Below are 24153 nucleotides of genomic sequence, written 5' to 3' on the forward strand. Positions count from 1 at the left end.
GTGACCTCAGGGCCAGGAATTTAAGCCCCAAGTCTGGCTCCTCGCTGAAGGGATCTTTCGGATTTTTCTATATACAGCATCATGTTGTCTGCAAATTGTAACAGTTTAATTTCTTCTTTACCAACATAGATGCCTCTTATTTCTTTGTGTCTGATTATTGTGGCTAGGACTTCCAGTATCATGTTGAATAAAAATTATGAGTGAACATCCTTATTCTGTTCCTAACCTCAGAAGGAAAGCTCTCAGTTTTTCCCCATTGAGTATATGTCAGCTGCATGTGTTTCATATATGGCCTTTATTATGTTGAAGTATATTCCCTCTAACCCCACTTTGTTGAGAGTTTTTTTTATTGTGAATTGAGGTTGAATCTTGTCACATGATTTTTCTGCACCTATTGAAATGATCCTAAGTTTTATCCTTTGTTTTGTTGCAGTGATGTGATTGATTGATTGATTTGTCCCATTTGCTAGTATATGCTTTTTTTAGTATTCTCTTATAATCCTTTGTATTTCTGTGATATCAGTTGTTACTTCCCATTTCTGATTTTTTTTAAATTTGGGTCCTCTTTTTTTTTTTCTTGAATCTAGCTAAAGGTTTATCAATTTTGTTTATCTTTTCAAAGTACCAACTCTATTTCATTAATTTTTCTTTTTGTTTGTTTGTTTCTAAGTCATTTATTTCTGCTCTGGTCTTTTTTTCCTTTCCTTTTTTTTTTTTTAATTGGAGTTCAATTTGCCAACATATAGCATAACACCCAGTGCTCATCCCGCCAGGTGCCCCCGCTCAGTGCCCATCACCCAGTCACCCCCACCCCCCACCCACCTCCCCTTCCACTACCCTTGTTCATTTCCCAGAGTTAGGTCTCTCTCATGTTTTGTCACCCTCACTGATATTTTCACTCCTTCCCCTTTATTCCCTTTCACTAATTTTTATATTCCCCAAATGAATCAGACCAAATAATGTTTGTCCTTCTCTGATTGACTTTTTTCACTCAGCATAGTACCCTCCAGGTCCATCCACATCAAAGCAAATGGTGTGTTATTTGTCATTTCTAATGGCTGAGTAATATTCCATTGTATACATAGACCACATCTTCTTTATCCATTCATCTTTTGATGGACATCAAGGCTCCTTCCATAGTTTGTCTATTGTGGACATTGCTGCTATAAACATCGGGGTGCAGGTGTCCTGGCGTTTCACTGCATCTGTATCTTTGGGGTAAATCCCCAGCAGTGCAATTTTTGGGTTGTAGGGCCAACGAGCACATGAGAAAATGCTCCGCATCACTGGCCATCAGGGAAATACAAATCAAAACCACAATGAGATACCATCTCACACCAGTGGAAATAGTGAAAATTAACAAGACAGGAAACAACAAATGTTGGAGAGGATGTGGAGAAAGGGGAACCCTCTTGCACTGTTGGTGGGAATGTGAACTGGTACAGCCACTCTGGAAAACTGTGTGGAGGTTCCTCAAAGAGTTAAAAATAGATCTGGTCTTTTTTTCTTAATTTCCTTTATTCTACTCTCCTTTGATTGTGTTTGTTCTTCTTTCTCGTTCCTTTAGGTGTAAGGTTAGATTGTTTATTCGAGCTTTTTCTTATTTCTTAAGATAGGACTGTATCACTATATTCTGTATAATTTCCTCTTAGAACCACTTTTGCTGCATCCCAAAGATATTGGACTATTGTGTTTTCATTTTCATTCATCTCTATGTTTTTTATTTCTTTTTTGATTAATTGCTTCATTGACCTATTGGTTGTTTGGTATCATGATGTATAGTCTCCATGTTTGTGTTTTCTCCTTTTTTTTTCTCGATATATAATAACTTATTTCTAGTTTCATACTGTTACCAGGATGCATGGTATGATTCCAATCTTTTTAAGTTTATTGAGGCTTGTTTTATGGCCTGATAGGTGATCTACTTTGGAGAATGTTTCATGTGCACTTGAAAAGAATGTGTATTCTGTTTTGAGGATGGAATGCTCCATGTCCATCTGGTCCAATGTGTCATTTAAAATATTGTTTCATTATTAATTTTTCTGTCTGGATGATCTATCCATTGATGTAGTAGGGTGTTAAGGTCCCCTACTATTTGTAGAAATATAAATTTTTATTTCCATTTATGTTTGCTTTATGTATTTAGATGCTCTAGTGTTGGATGTGTAGATATTTATAATTGTTATATCCCCTTGTTGGATTTATCATTATGTAATGATTATTGTTACAGTCTTTGTTTTAAAGTCTATTTCATCTGATATAAGTATTGCTACCCCAGCTTTTTCTTTTTCACTTCCATTTGTATGATGAATGTTTCTCTGTCTGTATGTCTTTAGGTCTGAGATGTGTCTTATAGGCAGCATATAGATGGGTCTTGTTTTTTATTCACTCTGTCACCCTATGTCTCTGGTTGGAGCATTTAGGCCATATACATTTAAAGTGCTTATTGATAGGTATGTCTTTTTGCCATTTTTAAAATTTTCTGGTTGTCTTATTATTCCTTTTCATTCTCTTTGTGATCAGTGAGTTTCTATACTGTTATATTTGGCTTCTTTATTTTTTGTGTGTCTATCATAGGTTTTAGGTTTATGATTACCATGAAGTTCATATACAGCATTCCAAGTAAATAGCAGTCTGTATTAATTTGATGGTCATTTAAGTTCAAAGACATTCCAAAGGTGGTTCAAAGGCGACAAATGGGGGAACATTTTTCTTTTCTCCCTTCTCTTCCCTGTTACTCCCTTCTCTACATTTTATGAGTATGATATATTTTACATCTTTTATTCATAATTTTCTTATGTCTAATTATGACCATTCCTCTCCACTTAAAGAAATCCCTTTAATATTTCTTGTAAGGCCAATTTAGTGGTGATGAACTCCTTTATCTTTCATTTGGGAAACTTTATCTCTCCTTCAAATCTGAATGATAATCTTGCTTGGTAGAGTATTCTTGGCTATAAGGTATTTTTGTTTGTTTCTTTGTTTTTTCCTCTTTCAGCACTTTGAATATGTCCTGCCACTTTCTTCTGGCTTGCAGAGTTTCTGCTGAAAAATCAACTGATGGGCTTACAGATTTTTGCCTTCTAAGTAACTTTTTATTTCTTTCTTTCTGCTTTTAAGATTCTCTCTTTATCTTTAAACTTTGACATTTTAATTACTATGTGCCATGGTGTGGACCTCCTTGGGTTCATCTTGTTTAGAACTCTCTGTGCTTATTGGACTTAGATGCCTATTTCCTTTCCTAGGTTAGAGAAGTTTTCAGTTATTATTTCTTCAAATAAGTTTTCTCTACCTTTCTCTCTTTTTCTGGGGCCCCAATAATGCAAATGTTTGTTTGCTTTAAGTTGTCCATGAGATCTCTTAATCTGTCTTTTTAAAAAATTTTCTCTTTCTGCTATTCAGCTGCTGTTTCTCTCCATTACCCCATCATCCAGGTTACTGATATGTTTTTTTGCATCCTCGACTCCGTTGATCCCCTGATCCCCTGCTATTTCAGCTATCGTATTCTTCAACTCTGATGGATTCTTTTTAATATTTTCTATGCTTTTATTGAAAGTCTCACTGAGATCATCCTACTTTTTTTTTTCCAGCCCAGTATCCTCACAATCATTAAATTTTTTTATCAGGCATGTTGCTTATGTGTTTCAGTTAGTTCTTTTTCTGAGTTTCTTTCTTTCTTTTGGAGCATATTCCTCTGTCTCTGCATTTTTCTTGACTTTCTGTATTTCTATGGATTAGGAAGAACAGCTAAGAATGGTGCCCCTTTGCAGACTATGTGTGCTTGATGACTTTTTGGCTGGCTGGCTGGAGCTGTGGCTGTTTTAGAAGTTAACTCTTCTAAAACTGTGGCTTTTGGGGGGCTCCTGGGTGGCTCAGTCAGTTAGGCATCTGCCTTTGGCTCAGGTCATGATCCCAGGGTCCTGGGATCGAGCCCTGGGACTGAGCCCTGCATTGGGCTCCCTGCTTCACAAGGAGTCTGCTTCTCTCTCTTCCTCTGCCCCTCCCTCTGATTGTGCTTTCTCTCTCAAATAAATAAAATCTTAAAAATAAAAATAAACTCCAAAAAGAAGAAAAAAATAAAATTGGAAAGGAAAAAAAAGAAGAAATAAAACATTTTTATTTAAAAATAATACTTGTTTTGCTTTAATTAAAAAATTTAAAACAGAAACAAACCAACAAAAAAACAAAAACCCTAGATTCCACAGCTTATTTGCTGTGCCCTGGCACCAGAGAGGCTGGTATGGGCCTATAGACCCTGGGCTTTGGTGATGTTGCAAGCGTCCTATGATGACTGGACTTTGCCATTTATAGGGTTGGGACCTGCCTGTTGTGGCATCTGAACCCACTACTTACGGTGTTTGGACCGTGCTCCAATCTGGGCTTTAGAGGTAGATGAGGAAAGAGTGTTCCTACCACTCCTTGGCCCTTTTAAACTGTGACTTCTTCTTTTTTTTTTTTTTTTTTTTTTTTTGACACTGGTGTGGGCCTGAGGACCTTGGACTTGTTGAAGTCAGTGAGGTCTCACTGAAATAACCAGACCTGACCAGACCCTGCTCTGACCTAGGCTTTTAAGGTGGGATGGTAATAATGTAAACCAATCCCTCTGACTTGGAGGGCTTTCCCTGTAGCTCCTCCACCATGTGGCAGAGTTCTAGAGTTGCCTCTTTTCTATGCTAATCGCTCTTTTTAAATTGTGGCTTATTTTCTGTGCCTAAGGACAGTGGAATTTGTTCCTGCCCTCTCAGTCCTCTGCATCCCCTCTGTGTCAGTTTCCCTGTGTTACTGTGTCTTCGTCTCTCTTGGTATTCTCTTGCCATTTTCTCTGTCTGTGGTTGTTCAGTAGCTGTCTAGTCAGCCCTCAGTACTAGGAGGAATTGTCCTATTAATAGGTGTAATCTGATGTGTTCCAGGCAAGAGGAGAATTCAGGGTTGCTGTCTTGGATCGGAACTTAGTGGTCTCATTTTCTACTTCCTATACCATTATAATTATGCCATTGTTCAGTAAGTTTTAAGTAAGGTCTAAATTAAGATATTGTGTTTTCTTTTGTGTCTCTACCTTAATTTTTATTCAAGATATTATATTTTCATCAACAAACTTTAAATCAAAAGTTTTAGAAAGAAGTAAAGATTCTAATATTAAGGGGGAAAGGAGACATAGATATGGATAGTGTGGTATGTAGGTGGTACAGCCACAGTAAAGAGAATCCATCCCTTTCATCTCAGTTTATGAGCACATATCCTATGAGCTTACTTGCTAGAATTCTCATTTATAATTCTCATCCTAGAGAATTTTGAATTCAAGTTTTGAAACCTTGCCTACTTTTAACAGTTTACAAATTGGTTTGAGCATCATTTGCTGTGAATTTTCAAGGTGGAGGTTGGAAAATTTGCTTTAATCATCTTTCTCTTCCCCCTTGCAAGGGCATTTTGAATTGGCACCAGTTTCTCGAAGGCCCCAATGGTGTTGAAAATGCTCGGTTTGGTTCAGCAATTGCAGCTCTTTCAGATATCAATATGGATGGCTTTAATGATGTAATAGTTGGTTCGCCTTTGGAAAATCAGAACTCTGGGGCTGTGTATATCTACAATGGTCACAAGGGCACTATTCGCATGAGATATTCCCAGGTAATCCTGAGTTCCATAGCGATGCATTTACATGTGAGTATCATCATATTAGAGCTACAGCATACCATGCAGGTAATCTGACCCATCCCACTACTGTAGAACCTTATTCATTCATTAAGCAAACATTTAGTAAACCTCCTGTTGTGTGTCAGGCACTGTTCTAGGCTCTGGAGATGCTGTAAAGAACAGGACAGATAAAATTCTGCCCTTTATGGATCTTACATTTTTGTGGAGGAGACGGGGGAGGGGGGGAATAAGATAAGTGAGATAAAGTGTTCCAGATCATAGTAAATAAGGTATTTTTTTTAATTTAATGTTCAGGGATGGGAGTTATTAAGTACTTAAGGGTGACCAAGGGGCCTCATTGATCAGGCAACTTTCCATTAAAGTCATGAAAGATGTGGGCTAGGAGAATAACCATGACCTGAGCTTGCTTCAAATCCTGCTCAGTCCACTGATCTGCTGCTGTGTTGTGATTTTTTTTTTTATGTTAAAAGAGTCATGGTGATGACTTGGTGATTTTCTGTGATGATGTGGCTGCAAGAATAATAAACAGATGAGAAAAGCTGTGATTGAAAAATGAATGGAATTTTGTGGAGAATAAAAGAACCTAAGAAGTGGCTATGTAGAGAATCTAACTATGCAATGTAGAAGCTCCCTTTTTTTCTATCTCAGTTGTTATACATTATCATTTCATGTAAATCTTGCTCTTACAGAAAATCTTGGGATCCAATGGAGCCTTTAGGAGCCAGCTCCAGTACTTTGGGAGATCTTTGGATGGCTATGGTGATTTAAATGGGGATTCCATCACTGACGTATCCATTGGTGCCTTTGGGCAAGTGGTTCAGCTCTGGTGAGTCAGTTGAAAGCCAGACACAAACTAGCTAATTAAAAAGTGACCTGCTAAGTAGAGCAGATAATTGTGCTGAAATTGTGGAAATGCTACCTGCATTCTAGAAGACTCCAGGACAATTATGTGTCATAATTTATGTGTCAAAGGAAGAAAAGTATTTTTCCTTATGGGAGAAAAGAAAATATTTGCTTACCATTGCTATCACCATTCTCTATATGGTGAGCAGAAAAAGGACATAGACGAGACAGAGCCTTTGAAATGGTATCCAAGATATTTCTGAATATTATCTTCCAAATAACCTTACCTCCGCTCACAGAAAGGAAACCTCATGAGAATGCCCTAAAAATACTGAAAACTCAGATCACACAAGTAAAGTGTAACTTCTCATGTGGTTATGAAGTAACTTTTGAAATTATTAGTCATAAACAAGAAGCCATTATTTAGGTTTAGCTGACTTCTCATTGACCTCAGTAGGAGTTGAAGAGCAAGAGGGAACAATAAGGAATTCAAGGGCTGTGTGATTCAAAGACAAAGACAAATATATTGGGTTGGAATTAGAAAGAAATTGAGAATTAGATCAAGAGTCTTCCCCCACCAAAAAAATATATTTCATTCGTTCATTTGTCTCTGTTGAAAAATGTACTTTAAATGTCCAAATACTTCAAGAACAGAGAAGCATTACATATTGGTGTATTGTTTCTGAGTTTCATTAAACTATTTACAATATTTCATGTGTACTTTTAAAAGATGAAATGCATTGGTTTTTTTTTTTAAGATTTTATTTATTTATTTATTTATTTATTTATTTATTTATTTATTTATTTATTCATGAGAGACAGAGAGAAAGAGGCAGAGACACAGGCAGAGAGAGAAGTAGGCTCCATGCAGGGAGCCCGATGCAAGACTCGATCCCGGGATCCCAGGATCACGCCCTGGGCTGACGGCAGACACTCAACTGCTGAGCCACCCAGGCATCCCAAAATGCATTATTTTAGGTGTATCATTTTAATGAAAACTTCATGTGGGGGGATACTCACAGATCACACTTAAGACTGACAGATTCAAAAATATATTTACTGAATAAAATCAGTTAAGAGTAGCATGCCATTAGAAAAATACAAATATGGTGGCATAGTCACAGAACTTTTTTTTTTTAAAAAATTTCTAAGAAATCCTACCTTTCAGTGAACATCCCCCTGTAGCCATCTTGGTAGGCTTCATCCTTCATAGTCAATATAATTACTATACTGTGACACTCCCTTTTTTTAATTTTAAAGATTTGATAAGTAATCTCCACATACATCTTGGATTTTGAACCCACACTGCAAGGTCAAGAGTCACATTCTCCACTGACTGAGCCAGTCAGGCACTCCGATACCTTTTAATATAGCCAATGATGGCCAGACCTTTTTCTTTGAAAGTGGATTTGATTCTTCAAAAAGTCAAGACACATGGAATCAGATCAATTTATTGAGGTATCAGTCAAGCTAGTTTTATGCCATTTTGTGGTCACATTCCTATAAGGTGCGGAGACTGGATTTTCTGGGTATCTTGCTAAGAATAATTTTTAAAAAGCAAGTTAACAAAATAATTTCAATCAATACCACCATCTCCAATGGGATAAAAGATGCTCTTAAAAGATATTGACTTACAGAAAACATTCACTTGACATTTTAGTTCTTGTAGGTTTGAGAACATGTTGTTAGATGTTTTATGACTACTTATTAGGGGGCCTTATAGGTATACAATTAACTGACAAAATAATTTTTTCAATTGACTTAAGTCCTTTAAAAGATGATACCTGAAATTAAAGAAAAAATGTTTTCTGTGGTGGTACTTTTCAAAGCAGTGAAATTACTAATTACTACCTGCTGCTCTGTAAATAATGCAGCATGTGCACAAGGATCGTTATGATGAAGTACAAAATTTTACTGACAGAGGAACTAGGAGAACATGAATTCTAACTCTTCACTTGCTATTATTCAGTAAATTGATAAGTTACCAAATATCTTTGGTTTCATACTTTTTCATCAGAAGGGAGACAATATTTGTTCTATTTCACAGGAGTGTTCTAGGGGCAAATGAGACCACGTGTATGTGACAGCTTTCCAGATATATAAAGGGCTGTGCCAGAGTCAGAGGTCTTTAGCTCCCTGCCTGAGAGGCTCCTCGGCCATTTTCTGGTGTCAGGCTAGTTGCCACCATCATATCATGGTCATATACCACACATCAAAGAATTGTTGCCAACCATTAAGGGAGGCAACAGGGAGACAGCCTCAGCCATGCTCCTCAGCCGCAGCCACACCCACCTTGCCATCTGCTCTCTCCCTTCTTTTTGTGAGAAGAGCTAATATCACTCTCTATAGCTGGCAAAACACGGCCAGGACCATGACTTTGTACTTCATTTGCAAAGAGATTGTAAACTCACATCCTGCACTTACACATGCATTACACACGAAAAAAATTAAATGTGGATTGAGCTGGTAATAGAGTCACAACACAGAAGACATTATTCCTACTTGCCACTTTAGAGCTTTCATATATGAAATACTGCTCAAGTGCTTAGATTGTGCAGAGAATAATTTGATAATGCTGGCCCTGGGTCCCTTAGGTGAAGGTAATAACATGTACACTTGGCAGTAACTACCTACTTCCATTTATGTCTTTCAGGTCACAAAGCATTGCTGATGTATCTGTGGATGCTTCATTCACACCAGATAAAATTACTTTGTTCAACAAGAATGCTGACATAACACTCAAGCTCTGTTTCAGCGCCAAGTTTAGACCTACTAAGCAGAACGATCAAGTGGGTGGGTTGACCTGAAGTAATCTGTGTGGAGATAGGTTTGCTTGTAGAGTCTTAGTTGTGAACATAACCTACACTTTGGGTTTATAGACCAAAAGAAGGAAGGGTCTTGCAGACATTTAAATTGACACACATTTGAGGTGTGTGAGAATGGTTAATTATGCATGGAAGGTACGGTTAGATCTTCCCCAGTTGTCTCTAGAAGGTAACATTCTGCCGCAGAAAGTTACTGTCTCTGTGACCTAGTCTCGGGCTCTCCCAACTCTATCCAAGTTTCTTTACCCATGGGTTCCTTACCTCAAATCTTGGGCACACACGGATGATACTAGTGTATGCCTATATTAGTATACTGTATGTCAGTTATGGCATGATCTAGATACGGTGTGTTCAGCACAAGTACCAAATATTCCTATTCTTGAGGAATTAACATGCATGAAATAAGAGAAAATATAAAACAATAGGTGGTTTGTGCCCAGTGTTTAAAATGCTCTGAATATTACTCAGCAATTAGAAACGACAAATACCCACCATTTGCTTCAACGTGGATGGAACTGGAGGGTATTATGCTGAGTGAAATAAGTCAATCGGAGAAGGAAAAACAGTGTATGTTCTCATTCATTTGGGGAATATGAATAATAGTGAAAGGGAATATAAAGGAAGGGAAAAGAAATGTTGGGAAATATCAGGAAGGGAGACAGAACATAAAGACTCCTAACTCGGGGAAACGAACTAGGGGTGGTGGAAGGGGAGGAGGGCGGGTGTTGGAGGGGAATGGGTGATGGGCACTGAGGTGGACACTTGACGGGATGAGCACTGGGTGTTTTTCTGTATGTTGGTAAATTGAACACCAATAAAAATTAATTTAAAAAAAATAAATAAATAAAATGCTCTAAATAATCCAGAGAAGAGAATAAAAATCTGAAGTGTGTTCTGTCAGCAGGAAAGAGTAAGGAAAACTGGACAAATGTCACCAGGAATTGCCATCTCTCTCTCGGACCAGCTGAGTCCCCTTTCAGGGTGTGGCCAAGTCCTTCCTAACCACCACCCCTCACTTTAATCTCTCCTGTTCCAGTGCCTGCAGAGCATGGCAATGGACTTAGTACTTGATGCAACACAGCCTTCTTTCTCTTGCTGTTTTTTTCATGGGTTCTCATCCCCCTTCCATCAGATTTTGGCTCTAACCTTCAGACACCTGTAGTTCCTATAAGTGATTCATTAAGCGGTTAACAAACCAACTTTAACCTGCCCCTTTATTTTCAGCCTTTGTCATGATTCATACCAAGAAATACATAGGTTAAAATCCTAAAGCAGAAGTTAGATCCACATCTTGGCATGCTTTCCATGGTTTCCTACTTTTCATATCTATCTGGCATTTTTCCTTTCAGGCTTTCAAACACTGACCCGACTCTGAGTAGCACATCTCACGGCTTGCCTTGTAGCAGGTGCGTTTGAGTAGCCAGGAGAGTTGAGTCAAAAACCATTTCTGTATAAATACTAAGTGACTAGATGTGATGCACAGCATGATGACTGCAGCTAACAATACTGTGTTGTATATTTGATGGTTGGTAAGAAAGTATATTTTAAAAGTTCTCACCATACATATAGATATACACACAGAATTGCAACTGTGTGAGGTGATGATCTGTTAATGAACCTTATTGTAATCATTTTCTAATATTTACATATATAAATTAACATACATTGTCACATACATAACAATATGCATTATATACCCCAAATTGATACAATATTATATCTCCAGTACATCTTAACAAAGCTGGGGGAAAAACATTAAGGGGCTAGTCTGCCTAAAACATTAATTTGGGAAATAGATTACTTGGCAGAAATGGCTGGCTGGTTAGCTCTCCAGGCCTGAAAGCCTGGATTTATCCCCTAAATCTTCCTCTTTTTGATGGGGCTTCAACCCTTCTCTTGCTATAACTTGAAAGCAGCTTTCTGACTTCAGGGAATGTCCTTCCCTGGGCTTCCTTTCCATTGGGCACCTTTTCCTTGATGTCTTCAGGTCCACACAGACAAGCCAGTCATGATCCTTTGTCACTTAATTGCTTGGCAATAAAAGTATGTAAGACAAGAATCCCATCTTCACAACTTTGTAAATTTATAAAGCATATGGTCTTTATTATTTATTTTATCAGGTGTTCACTCTGGTTTAAAGCTAATAACCCCCCCAAAATTAGTATATTGCTTAGGAGGCTATCCTTTTCATGAGACTACTTGAGAAAAATGAACTAGTATTACCATGTGTACTAACTATGTCTGGCTGTGTTCACCTTCCTGTCATTGTGTTTCCTTTGTATTATTTTCATCATTTGCTTTTAGTCCATTTGATTTACTTGCATTTTATCTATCTTTGTTAACTTCACTAAGTCATTGGAGCAAGAAAAATTATCCAATATCTCTAATAGGTATTTTAAAGGTTATCTGTAGAATTAATCTATTTTGGGAGTCTATTCAACCTTTAAAATCTTGAAAAGAGTAAAATAAGACGGAGTAAGGCCAGATAAAGCAGCTGATACTTTGAATATCATCAGATCACCCTCCTCGGTTTTGGGCAGCAGACTCTAGTTAAAGGCTCTGATACTTTGTATATTGGCTACTGGCATCAATTTTTATTGCATTTCTTTTTCATTTTCATTTCCCTGGGTTAGTAGTAGTATTATGTTTTTTTTTCTCATTTTCATTTCCCTGGGGTAGTAGTTTATCTCTGTTTTATAGATGAGGAAATGGAGGTTCAAAGAGGTTACACAAATTGCCTAAAGCCATTGAGCTCATAAATGGTGGAATTAGAATTCAAACCAAGTATGTCTGATTCCAAACTTATGACTGCATAGTTGCATGCCTTCCCATCATGTAAGCATCTAGAGTGTTCCCTCAAAGTATGTCAGTTAATCCTCAAATAGCAGTTAATCCTCACAACTGCATGGAAGCTGAAAGAACATGAGTTCTGATTTCAAAATCACCCCAGTTTTATTTCTGACCATGCTTTGTGAATGGAGCTGGTATATTTTACCCCTTTTATTCTATTATCTGAAAAATGAGATAATATCCATTTTCCAGGTTGATAGTAAAACTTTTATAAGGTAACATATGAGAATGTGTTCAATTGTGGGCACTCAGTAACTGCTTCTTTATCATATCACCATGTTAGGGATGATGAAACCAATGCTTGAGGAAGTGAGTAATTTGCCCAAATTCACTCAGTAGATTTCCTGGTGGCAAATCTGCTTTGCTCCACACTGCTTCAAACCATGCTTTGAATCCCATCTGTCTGTATCCATAGTCACCTACATCATACCAGAGCCTGAATTACAAATGTCATGGTTGGCCACTGCTCACAATGCAGTGTAAAGACTGTTTTTATATTTTCTCGAAGTCCTTGAATTCACCCAGTAAGATACAATAAGGCAGGGATGGTTTTTCTGTAAAGGTTTATTTGTAATAACATTTCTTTATGATTTTTTTTCATAGCCATTATATACAATATCACAATTGATGCAAACTTATATTCATCCAGAGTAACCTCCAGAGGTTTATTTAAAGAAAATAATGAAAGGTGTTTGCAGAAGAATATGCTCATAAGTCAAGCACAGAGTTGCGCTGAGTACACCATCAACATACAGGTGGGGCCACAGTCCTCTTTCCTCTTTTCCTCTGAGTGACTAATGAATGGTCTACGTCTAAAAAGAAAACTCGGGAGTTAGAAAATGCTTGCCCTTCTAGTTAATGCTTTTCTTGTTTAATTTTATGGGGGGAAATCATATTTTTTCTGCTAGTACATGGTCACATTCAATGAAAATGTTACTAGTATGAAATTTTATTTAGGATTACAACTGAAAGTCTAAAAAATGAGATTTTTAAAGAAATCTTTAAGATTTCTTTCTTAAATGTTTAACAGGATGAGCTTTTAGTAGACAGTTTTATTTTAGTATTTTCTTATCAGGGAAAATTTTTATTTTCAAGCTGCTAAAAGGACAATTCCAATTGTGATTTCCACTATTGGATTTAAGTTAACATAGGTAAAGGATGAGGTAAAAATTATTTGCTCCAATCTTATGCCACAGTTACTATAGTTGACATGAGTTTTGAAAATCTCACAAGTAGGAAAAATGCTTCTTGAAGGAAAATTTCCAACAGGAAATGGATTTTATAAATTATAGGACTATTTTCCCCTAGGAACTATGTAATGGTATTTGAAAGTGTGATTTCCTCAGGAAAGCATTTTTAAAAGAGCTGCTTAAGAGCTTTCCTAGAACATGGTCCTCAGAGTTTAAGATACATAAAAATTGCAAAGAGAACTTTTATAAAATGCATATTCTGGGTTCCCACCATCAGAAATTTGGGTTTGAAGGTCTGAGGTATATGCCGATTTAAGGAGTACTCCAAGATATTCCTGATATTAGATGAATGATACAAAGTTCACATCTCAAAAACTACTAAGTATGATTGGGAAAACAGAGTTAATAGAGGAATTAAAATCAATTGCATTGCTTAATTTCTTGTTCATGTTTAAGGAGACTTACTTATGAAGGCCTGGACCTTTTTGTTGTTAAGATGCACAGTTATCCAGATTCTTTAAAGGGATAGAAGCTGGATCTCCTTTTCTCCAATTTTTGTGCTAAGTCATAGATCAAATGAAACATGCATTCCATTCTGGGGGAATGAAGTCAGCCAAGCTATTGTTCACACCACACATAATCCTTTTCATGCTGATGTGTGCTGTGAAGTTTTTAAGAAGACATATGTGCCTTGGGTCAGCGAAGAGATCTCATTCGGTTAAGATACACCTTTGGATATCAATACTAAGCCCATCCTGTGTGCCAGCCTTGCAGCCAGCTAAGGAAATCTGTCTAATTTTGTAGAGTCAGTTAGGTTTTGACTAAAGAAGGGAGTTCTCTTGTCATTGCCCAGTAGCCAGCCTGAGCAATCTTCCCATCTCAGTTACAATATTCCCTCCCAGAAATTTGGTCAGGATACCTAAGAACTCTTAAGTCTTGGCGGTAGGAACTGGAAAGACCTAGCCAACAACCCAAGAGCCGTGTACTGACAGGTCTTTTAAATATTAAAACTGGGCATATCCTCTAAATATTCATAAATTGTGTATGGACAACAAGATTTCTGGTGAGCTCAACTAAGAATTGCTTCAGATCTTTACTGAACCCCAAATCTCTAAGTGTCTTGCTGGTGGAGAGGCTAAGAACAGAATTAGGACAGAAAAGAAGCAAGAGTCTTGAGAATTCAAAATGAGGATATTCTCCATAATTGAGAGGGGACTGTGTTGTTATTTGTGAACTCATTGTGGTCATCTTCTTGTTTGGGAACTACCATGCCCTAGTAAACTGCCTCACTGTGTCTGTGTGTTTAGAAGCCCTCTGATGTTGTCAATTCTTTGGATCTGTATGTGAACATCAGCCTGGAACACCCTGGCACCAGCCCTGCCCTCGAAGCCTACTCTGAAAAGGCCAAAGTCTTCAGTGTAAGTGTGGTTTACCCTTCCTGGAATTCAGACTGGCTAGGAAAGCTTCATAGTCACTGTAGTAGTGTTCAAAAGCTACCTAGGACATAACTTCAAATTGTTAGTTTTCTAAGTGAAATATGTGTAAAGTTCACCAACATGCAAGTTCCGTGAAGGATGGAGATTTTTGTCTTCTTTACTGCTGTATTCCCAGACCCTTGAACGGTGCCTGGTCCACCATAGGTGTCCAATAAATATTTGTTGAGGAAATAAATAACCATAAAGTTAAACACCTTGTTCTTACCACCTTTAAGAAATGTAACAAATAGCTATGTTCTCTGTATCCATCCCTACTTTTATCACATTCATGTTTATCTTGCTCCTTCAGGCATATCATCACCTCGAATTTTGCTTTTATTGATGCTTCCCTTCCTATGTTGCTAATCATGCATATATTCCTAAAATATTGTGTAGTGTTGCATGGTTTTGAGCTTTATATAGATGGAATGATACTACATGGATCCTTCCACAATGATTTCTAACTCAAGAGCACATGTGTGGGATTATTTTTCCTTTTTTTGTAGATCCCTTTCTACAAGGACTGTGGGGATGATGGAGTTTGCATCTCAGATCTAGTTCTAAATGTCCAACATCTGTCAGCTGCTCAGTAAGTCTGCTTTAGAGCTCAGTGTAAAGTGTGGAAATAAAATACATTAGATCACTTTATTCAAATGAATGTTTATGGAGATTTTTTTCTATGAAAGAAACATCCGTAACTAATAAAGACCCTTAAAATATTAATTTTAATTTCTACCATCCATAAGGGGGAAAACAAGAAATCTAAAACCATTTGTATTGGGATGGTTCTTCTCCCTGCAATGTAATTAAAATCAGTGAAGAAGGAAATCTAATAGCATTGACTTATTTGTTGTTCATATCATTTTACCTTGAGATGATTTATTAAACAACTTTCTCAGTCCTCCAAATCTAAAGTTTTATCTTTTAATTTTTTAAATGAGTGAAGTATTTGAACACTGACCTTTGTAACTTTAATAATTCTTTTTCCCTTTTAACAGAGATCAACCTTTTATTGTCAGCAACCAAAACAGAAGGTTAACATTTTCAATAACCCTGAAAAACAAAAGGGAAAGTGCATACAACACTAGAATTGTTGTGGATTTTTCAGAAAATTTGTTTTTTGCTTCCTGGTCCATGCCGGTAGGTGGTAACACTCTGGGCTCACTGCTCTTGTGTTTTTGTTATTAGTGGCCATCTTGCTCACACTCACATCCCCGAGTCCTATATGCTGTCTGAAGAAGCACCTTACTTCTGGGTGTGATCAGTCCTAACTTTGGGGGCTCCCAACTAGTTAGACCACATGAGAGTGTAGGCTGATTCTGTAGCTAGCCCAGTTCTGCTTTACAGCTTGGTCAGTTTTTCCTTTGCCCTAAGTCTTGGCCAGACACTACCATAAGTCTTCTCAAGCCATTTGTGTGAGGAGGCTGCGTGGTGCCGCACAGATGCTTCAAGCTGCACTTGCTCTGAGAAATTCGAGTCCCATTGCCCAGTCCAAGCTTTGTAACCACAAGTCTTGCGACTGCCAAGATGATGCATTCCAGCAAGGTCACTTAATCATGTTGACTCGATCACTATACCAGGAACACACTTGGCCATGAATGCCCCTCTGGCCCCTCCCCTGCCACCAAGCAATGAGAGGGAGAAGAGGGAAAAGCTGAGATTTCCCAAATTCACTACTTGATAAAAGGATTAAAAATGGTTTCATCCAAGTTAAAGTCAACACGAACTTAACAGATTTAGTGTTCTAAATCTATTCTGTCTTCGGTGCTTCAATTTCCTGTGCCAAATGAGAACTTATTTTAAAAAGAAAAAAAAAACACCAAGGAGAACTAAAAAAGATTCTTTAAATTATTTAAAATGCAAACACCAACATATGATTTGTTTTCTTCTCTCGAAACTACAAATTTCAAACATATTGAGAGAAAGGTATGTATTAAAGACAGCATTTCTGAATATTGGATTGAAGTTATTTTGTGCTTCTGAAATATAAGAACTAGGATTTACTTCTGGGGGGAAATTCCAGTATTTGACCTCACTTTTGGCTCATTGGGTGTCCTACTTGGCAATAAAGTAGTATAATAGCTACCTGGATGATCTAAGATTTTCAAGTCTTAGGGGACAATAAATTACTTCATTGTGAACCAGCTCTGCTGCTAAAATGCCCCTGTGGTTTATACATCTCTCAGCATGTATGTGCTCACACATGCACATGTGTGCACGCACACACACACACACACATGCACACTATATGCCAATCAGTCATTGTTTCCTTGGTCTCTTTTAGGTTGATGGGACAGAAGTAACATGCCAGATTGCTTCATCTCAGAAGACTGTCACCTGTGATGTAGGCTACCCTGCTTTGAAGAGGGAGCAACAGGTACAACTTCATTACATTCTTAAATCCACACTAGCCCCTCCTTGGCACTCATGTTCATTCACCACCATTCCACCTTCTTCATTACGTAACACCATTTGACAGGTATCACAAAATAACTAGGTGAATATTTAAAGGAAGTTTTTTAAAAATCTGAATGTTTTAAGTTATTAATAAAAGTGAGATTCCCCCCCCCCATGCAATTCATTTCAAAAGCACATACAATAAGGAGAGGTTTCTGTTTTGTTTTGTTTTGTTTTCTGAATACATTGACCAACGCTGGTCAGAATGCTGTAGAAAGCCACAGATAGTATACGTTAACCCCTGACAAGCAAATTTCACATTGGCACAAAACTTTCCAATTCTGACACGTAGATATGCCTGTGATGTGATGATCTGCACATGTCACTTGAAAGGTGAACTCTCTGATTCTAAAGGTGTGGCAGGCTAAATAAAGCAAGGCGGATGAACAGATATTATACAGGTTTAAAAGCTTAAGGCATATCAAATTCACAATCAAACTGGAGTGAGTTTACTTTTCTGGGGAACTTTTTGTTAATTGGCCCCTGAGTATAAACCATCCTGGATTAATGAATTTTAATTTTGTGCATAGGTGACTTTCACTATTAACTTTGACTTCAATCTTCAAAACCTTCAGAATCAGGCATCTGTCAGTTTCCAAGCCTTAAGGTAAAACGTAATGAAATCATGAATTGATGATAGGTGAGCTTTAATAATATTTCTCTTTAAGTAGTTTCCTAATGTTTGTTTCAATAGCGAAAGCTATGAAGAGAACAAGGCAGATAATTTGGTCAACTTCAAAATTCCCCTGCGGTACGACGCCGATATTCACATAACAAGGTGGGTGAAACAGTGAGTCACCTGTGGCCACTGAGGTCACTTGGTTTGTAACACATTTGGCTCAGGACTGAAGAAGTCCTCCATATGTTCATTCTTAACTGGAAAATTTGAATTAAATATTTCCCCCCTGTCAACTAAAACAGAAACCCAGGGATGCGTCAGTCCTTAGGAGAATCTTGAGTGACTATCTGGGTTTACAGACAGAGGGCAATATCAGAAAGCCAGAGGAGCAGCCCTTCTGCCCAGGCCACAGTGAGAGTCCTCTGCAGGCCTTCAGAGGAGATGCACACTTTTCCAAGGGGTCAAAGCAGGACTCCCCGGGCCCTGAGGAGTTGCTACCACTTTCTTCTCCATATCGGCTCCCTACCATCCACATGAGCGCTCAAGCAATAGCCCCGTCTCTAAACACTGAAGTGCCAGGCACAACGCTTTACACATAGTAGGTCCACCACAAATATGACATCTAGTCATGGAAAATTAGTTTCTGGGTGGAAAATTCCTGACATAACATATTAGAGTTTTTTTCCCAACCAACTGGAAATGAGGCATTTGCCAAAGGAGATCATTTATGAAGAATTGCTGTATTCTCTTTTTTTGCCTGGCCAGAGCAAGCAGAGCTGAAGGCAGTGGAAATATGATACTGGTTGGTACCAGCTATCTTGAATTGTTCAGCAGGGCAGGTGTCTTGAGAAGTAGCTAACACGTGGAACACCATAGGCATGAATAGGGTGATGCATCACCTTTAACTCCCATCAAGAAATGAGTCAGGTTCATGGGTGCAGACACACTGGAGCACAGCTATGCAGGTACACAGGCTGAAGGTGATGCTCAACTCCCAGCCCAGAAACCAGAGTTCTCCATTTAGTGAGGCATACTGGGAGCTTCCGAGCACACATGTCCTGCGTGGTATATTTCCAACAAGCCATGCTGCAAGCAGTGTTTAGGGAGAATGGATTTCTCTGACTTGCCACATCACCCAACCCCTAAAAGCATGGAACACAGGTCATGCAGTAGATCACTGAGTAAAAACAAAAAGGAAAATGTGTCATTATGTCTAGAGCTCAAGATATATGAGCAAAGATGAAAGAATCCTTCTATATCAAGTGAGCTGCAAACAGCCAAAGCAGAACAAAATATAGCACAAGTCATCCATCCCTGAAAAACTGATCACTAACTGCAGATTCCGAAACGACCTAAAAGGATTGAAGGCCAATGCATCCAGAGAGATTGATATTACCACATTACCTGTCTTTTCTTCCTATCTACATTGATTCTTATCATAAATGCTTTTTCTTAATACAGCCTTTATAGGATTCTACTCTGGCACCATGGCCAATATTTCCAGATACTTTAACATGAAATAAATGTAAGATTGAAGTGAGACTTCACTTTCAATAAGGTCTTAGCTCTGTATTTTTGTTATAGTATACTGGATTTTAAGACTGTCTAATGCTCTTTAAAATATACCAAAAAGGGTTTTTTAATTAATATGGAGAATTATGATGTATAAACACTAAAAATCCTACTATCCAGATAGTTCCTCTTGATGTTTTTGTTTTGTTTTGTTTCTTTAAAGAAAGACATGGATGTAAAATCTAAAACACTATAGAAAGATAGACAATGGAAAGCGAAGTCATCCCTCCCACCCTCTGGCCATTCCAGAGATGACTTCCCTATTTTCAGAATATCTTCCAGACTGGAGGTTTGTTCATCTACCAGAATATACGCATGTAACACACTCACACACACACATATTTACCCAAATAGAATAATAAAATCCTTCTCTAACCTTGCTTTTTATGTAATCTTAGAGAAGTTTTTGTATCAGGACATACAGATCTAACATCCTATTCCTGGCTGGATCATAATTAATGTAACCAATTCAAAATTAATGAGATATTTGGTTGTTTTGCATATTTATTTTGTTAACTATCACAAGTAATATAAAAAATAACGTTTTTGCAATTTTTTTGAAAAATTCCTACCCAATCATTGAATGTATCCCTTAGCAACCATTTTGATAAATGTGCAGTTATATTATGTAAATATTATGGGTGGAAATCATGATTGAATTACTTCTAAAATAGGAGACCCCTGAGGATAGCTAACTGCCTATAAGTACATTGATCATGCACACTTAAGTAACTTAAGGAAAACTTAAGTAACACATGGAAAAATGTCAGCTCTCTTTAAAATGCAAAAACAGAACATACTAATTTAGAAACTGACTCTTCTTAGGGGCTCATACAAAGGTCTTTTGGAAGGTAAGGGAATAATTCATGCATATACGGCCAGTCTCTCTGTTTTGAATTCTCGTCAGCATTCCCATTTTCCATGTAAGGCTGACAAATCATTGTTTCCTTTCATCTACATAACCTTGACAAATGCCACATCTATTTGAGTCTCCTAGGACATATTTTCCTTCTGAGAATTTGGAAAAGTTTGTGGGTTTTCTTTTAAGTATAAAAAAAGACAGGAGTTCCATAAAGAAGCCCAAAAATTATCTCAGAAAAGATCCAGTTCAATTTTTTTTAGGAAATAGAATCAACATACTAGAATTATGATAAATTGTCCAGGGGAGGAAATATTGCTTTTCAGACTCCTATTCCTGCTACTAACCCCCCTACAGTCCCAGTGAAGCTATCCTGGTTGGAATCCAGCCTCAGCCTTAGAGATGAGTGAGGAGGATAGGGAAGGGTGTCCAGCTATGTTCCAGTCTGAGTGGTCCTGTGGGGATTCCTCTGACCTGGTCCTCACTTCACTTGCAAACCCTAGTTGGCAACCCCAAGCAAACAGATTGTATCATCTGATACCTCTATGTCTAGTCTAATAAAACCTCTAGGTCAGTCATCATAAACATGGTCCCTACACTAGGCATGGAAACAGACTGACCAAACTCAATTCAAACCAAAGCATTAGAGTTGGTTTGGAATTAGAGAAGGATAGGGAGAAGGAATAACAAGGAAAATGTATGCCCTACTTTACAGGCATCCAGTATAAAATACTGCAGGATCTAAAACCCAGCACCCTATCATTGCATTTCAGCCACCCAAGTGGAAAATCCTCTGGCTTTTAAATCCATTCATCCAATCAACAAGGACTAAGTGTGCACTGCATTAACATGGCAGTCAGTATATTAGCAATCTTGAGTTCTACCAGTTCTAAAGTAATATATTTGTACTTATTTTAGAAACTCTACAACTGGTAAATATTTAACAGAGAATCTTGCAGAAAGATCAGGGAGGGAAATGTTTTTAAAGGAATTTGTTTTAGCCTTGGAAACATTAGCCTATAAGTAGCATTTGTTTTCATTAGGTTTTTATAACTAAATATAAACTTTTACTTGTAATATGAGCTAGAAGATATTTAAATAAAAGAAGTATTATGCTTTAAGAACAACAGCAAAACTAAAATATTTGGCTTTACAAACATCATCCAACAGATCCACCAACATAAATTTTTATGAAGTCTCTTCAGATGGGAATGTTCCTTCTATCGTGCACAGTTATGAAGATATTGGTCCAAAATTCATCTTCTCCATTAAGGTTAGTAAGCCTGTCATAAGAATACTAAATCAGGGGGGCACCTGTGTGGCTCAGTCATTTAAGTGTCTGGCTTTGACTCAGATCATGATCTCAGGGTCCTGGGATCGAGCCCCGGGCCTAGGGTCTCATCAGGGAATCTGCTTCTCTCTCTCCCCCTGCCTGGTGCTTCCCCTGCTCCTGCTCTCTTTCTCTCTCTCTCTCTCTGTCAAATATATAAATAAAATCTTTTTAAAAAAATACTAAATCAGGAAGAAGGGAAGGGAAAAAGGAGAGCAGAAAGAGAAGAAGAAAGTAAAAAGTTGAAAGCTACCAGTGGTTCTCAAACTTGAGCATGCATTAGAATCACCTGGGGGGAACATTAAGATACATGTCACTTGGCTCCATCCTCAGGGTTTGATTCAGTAGGTCTATGGTGAGACTAAAAATGCACATTTCTAACAAGTTTCCAGATGTTGGTGGTGCAGGTGCTATACTTTGAGAACCACTAAGACTCCATAAGTAAACAGCTGGGTTTTGTGCATAGCTATGTGTTCTGGGTAAAAAAAAATAATTGATTTATTTTGGAAGCAAATGTTCAATATTAATCAACAAAGTATTAACATAATGGTATTTCTATGGGCAAAAGTCTCTGGAATATAATTAACATACCAGTTTATCATGGGGAGATCACTTTTATTTGAGAAACTAACCATTTACATACAAATATCTTTCAGTCAGTTTACACTGGCTATTAGTAAGCAATTATAATCTAAAGGTTATCAATTATATAAAAAGAAAGTTGTGAAAATGGCTATTTTATAATAAATTATTGAAAATTTGGAAAGTAAAAAGAATTCATTCACTACCTTAAATGAATACTTTTTTTTTTTTTTTTTTTTTTTACGTTTCCTACTAGTGAATTACATGGTTACAACCCTACAATTTGGTGATTTAAAAAAGAAAGAAATCTTTAAAATTCCTGATTTGTGATCCAGATACTGGAATTTATAACATGTGGCTAGTATTTAGCAACTACTTCTTTAATGGCATATTTAATCAGTTAGTAGTAACAAAATAACATTCATAGGGTATAATAAGTTATCAAATATGTTATCTATATTAACTCATTTAATTCCCAGGTTAGTTACAAAATTGGTGGGATTATTGTTCGTATAGTTATTTTATTTTTAAGATTTTATTTTTGAGTAGTTTCTACACCCAATGTGGGACTCAAACTCACAACCCCAAAATCTAGAGTTGCAAGCTCTACTGACTGAGCCAGCCAGATGCCCCCCTATAGTTATCTAAAATGTTAACAGCCAGTATAAGACTTGAGCATTGCCCAGTTAGAACAGACTCCCCACCAATAAGAACAGATGCTGTACCTGCACACATCCACTAAGTTGCTCATTATTTTTAATTTACAAATGAGGAAAACTAAAGCATATAGAGGTCAAGTATCTTGCCCAAACCACACTGTTAGTCAGGGACAGAGTGGAATGTCAGCCCTGGTAGCCCAACTCAACAGACAGTAAGTGTCTTTAACCAACTGCTAATTCACAAATAATTTACCAGTTTAAATTGTAAATGTTAATTTCTCCATGAAGAGGTGAGACACAGAGACCTGGGTGTGACTCTAAAGTAACAATGCTTACTTTCCAATGGACTCAATCTTACCACTTAATAGTCGCCCTCCATTAACACAGACGTTATTGAGCATTTCCTTGGCAATAGGTGCATGATGTAGCAATAACCAGAATGTTTTCTTCCATACTTCACAGGTAACAACAGGAAGTGTTCCAGTAAGCATGGCGTCTGTAATCATCCACATCCCTCAATACACCAAAGAAAAGAACCCATTAATGTATCTGACTGAGGTGCACACAGATCAGGTAAGGACAACTGAATTGCCTATAAAAGTGTGCACTTTCAATACAGAAATATCCCATGAGGTTGTGGTGATCATGTCTGATATCATATGGATGGAAAGATGAGAAGATTAATGCCATGCATCCTGAGTGCCAATTAATTAGCCATCAGTTTCATATTAGAAGCAGGATATTGTTATAAGGAAGCAATTACAGATGGCAGAAATTATTCCTAAAGCTCTGTTTTGGCCAGGTGAAGATCTGATTCTGTTAGAGTCCTGTTCTTAGAGTAGTCGACTGGGAAGTATGAGGTTGAACCCACCATGGGAGACTAGTTGATCTATGCAGCCACAATTAGTACAATTGTACAATTGTAGACCAGCCACAATTAGTAGCTGGTCTTTAAGATGTCAGCCTGGGCTTTCACCTGGTAGTGATCAACCCTGGCTCCTCATTTTTATCAGCTGTTTCCAGCCCAGGCCCAGGCCCACTCCCAGTTACTCAAATCAGAATCTTCAAGGCGAAGGCTCTAGTACCAAAGATTCCTTAAAAGCCACCTTAGAATTAGGAATTCCTTAAAAGATTCCTTAGAACCACCCCTAGGAGGTTCTAACATGCAGCCTGGATTGAGAAGCCCTGTCTAGCCAAAACCCTTGACACCGGCTCAGCCTTAGTCTGGCACTCAGAGCAA

General features: G+C 37.7%; 1 protein-coding gene across 1 annotated transcript in view; it reads left to right on the top strand.

Annotated features, from left to right (window-relative positions):
• ITGA2 (integrin subunit alpha 2) overlaps nt 1-24153 on the top strand; it is a 103136-nt gene that overhangs the window by 64967 nt on the left and 14016 nt on the right. The window contains exons 14-25 of the mRNA XM_041748211.1: nt 5422-5625; nt 6342-6478; nt 9149-9288; nt 12774-12925; nt 14668-14778; nt 15342-15424; nt 15834-15975; nt 17120-17212; nt 17823-17899; nt 17987-18070; nt 21513-21615; nt 23376-23486. Coding sequence (XP_041604145.1) covers nt 5422-5625; nt 6342-6478; nt 9149-9288; nt 12774-12925; nt 14668-14778; nt 15342-15424; nt 15834-15975; nt 17120-17212; nt 17823-17899; nt 17987-18070; nt 21513-21615; nt 23376-23486 — 1437 coding nt within the window. The remainder of the gene's footprint in view (nt 1-5421; nt 5626-6341; nt 6479-9148; nt 9289-12773; nt 12926-14667; nt 14779-15341; nt 15425-15833; nt 15976-17119; nt 17213-17822; nt 17900-17986; nt 18071-21512; nt 21616-23375; nt 23487-24153) is intronic.

Source organism: Vulpes lagopus, chromosome 3 (genome assembly GCF_018345385.1).
Source record: "Vulpes lagopus strain Blue_001 chromosome 3, ASM1834538v1, whole genome shotgun sequence".
Lineage (NCBI taxonomy): Eukaryota > Metazoa > Chordata > Mammalia > Carnivora > Canidae > Vulpes > Vulpes lagopus.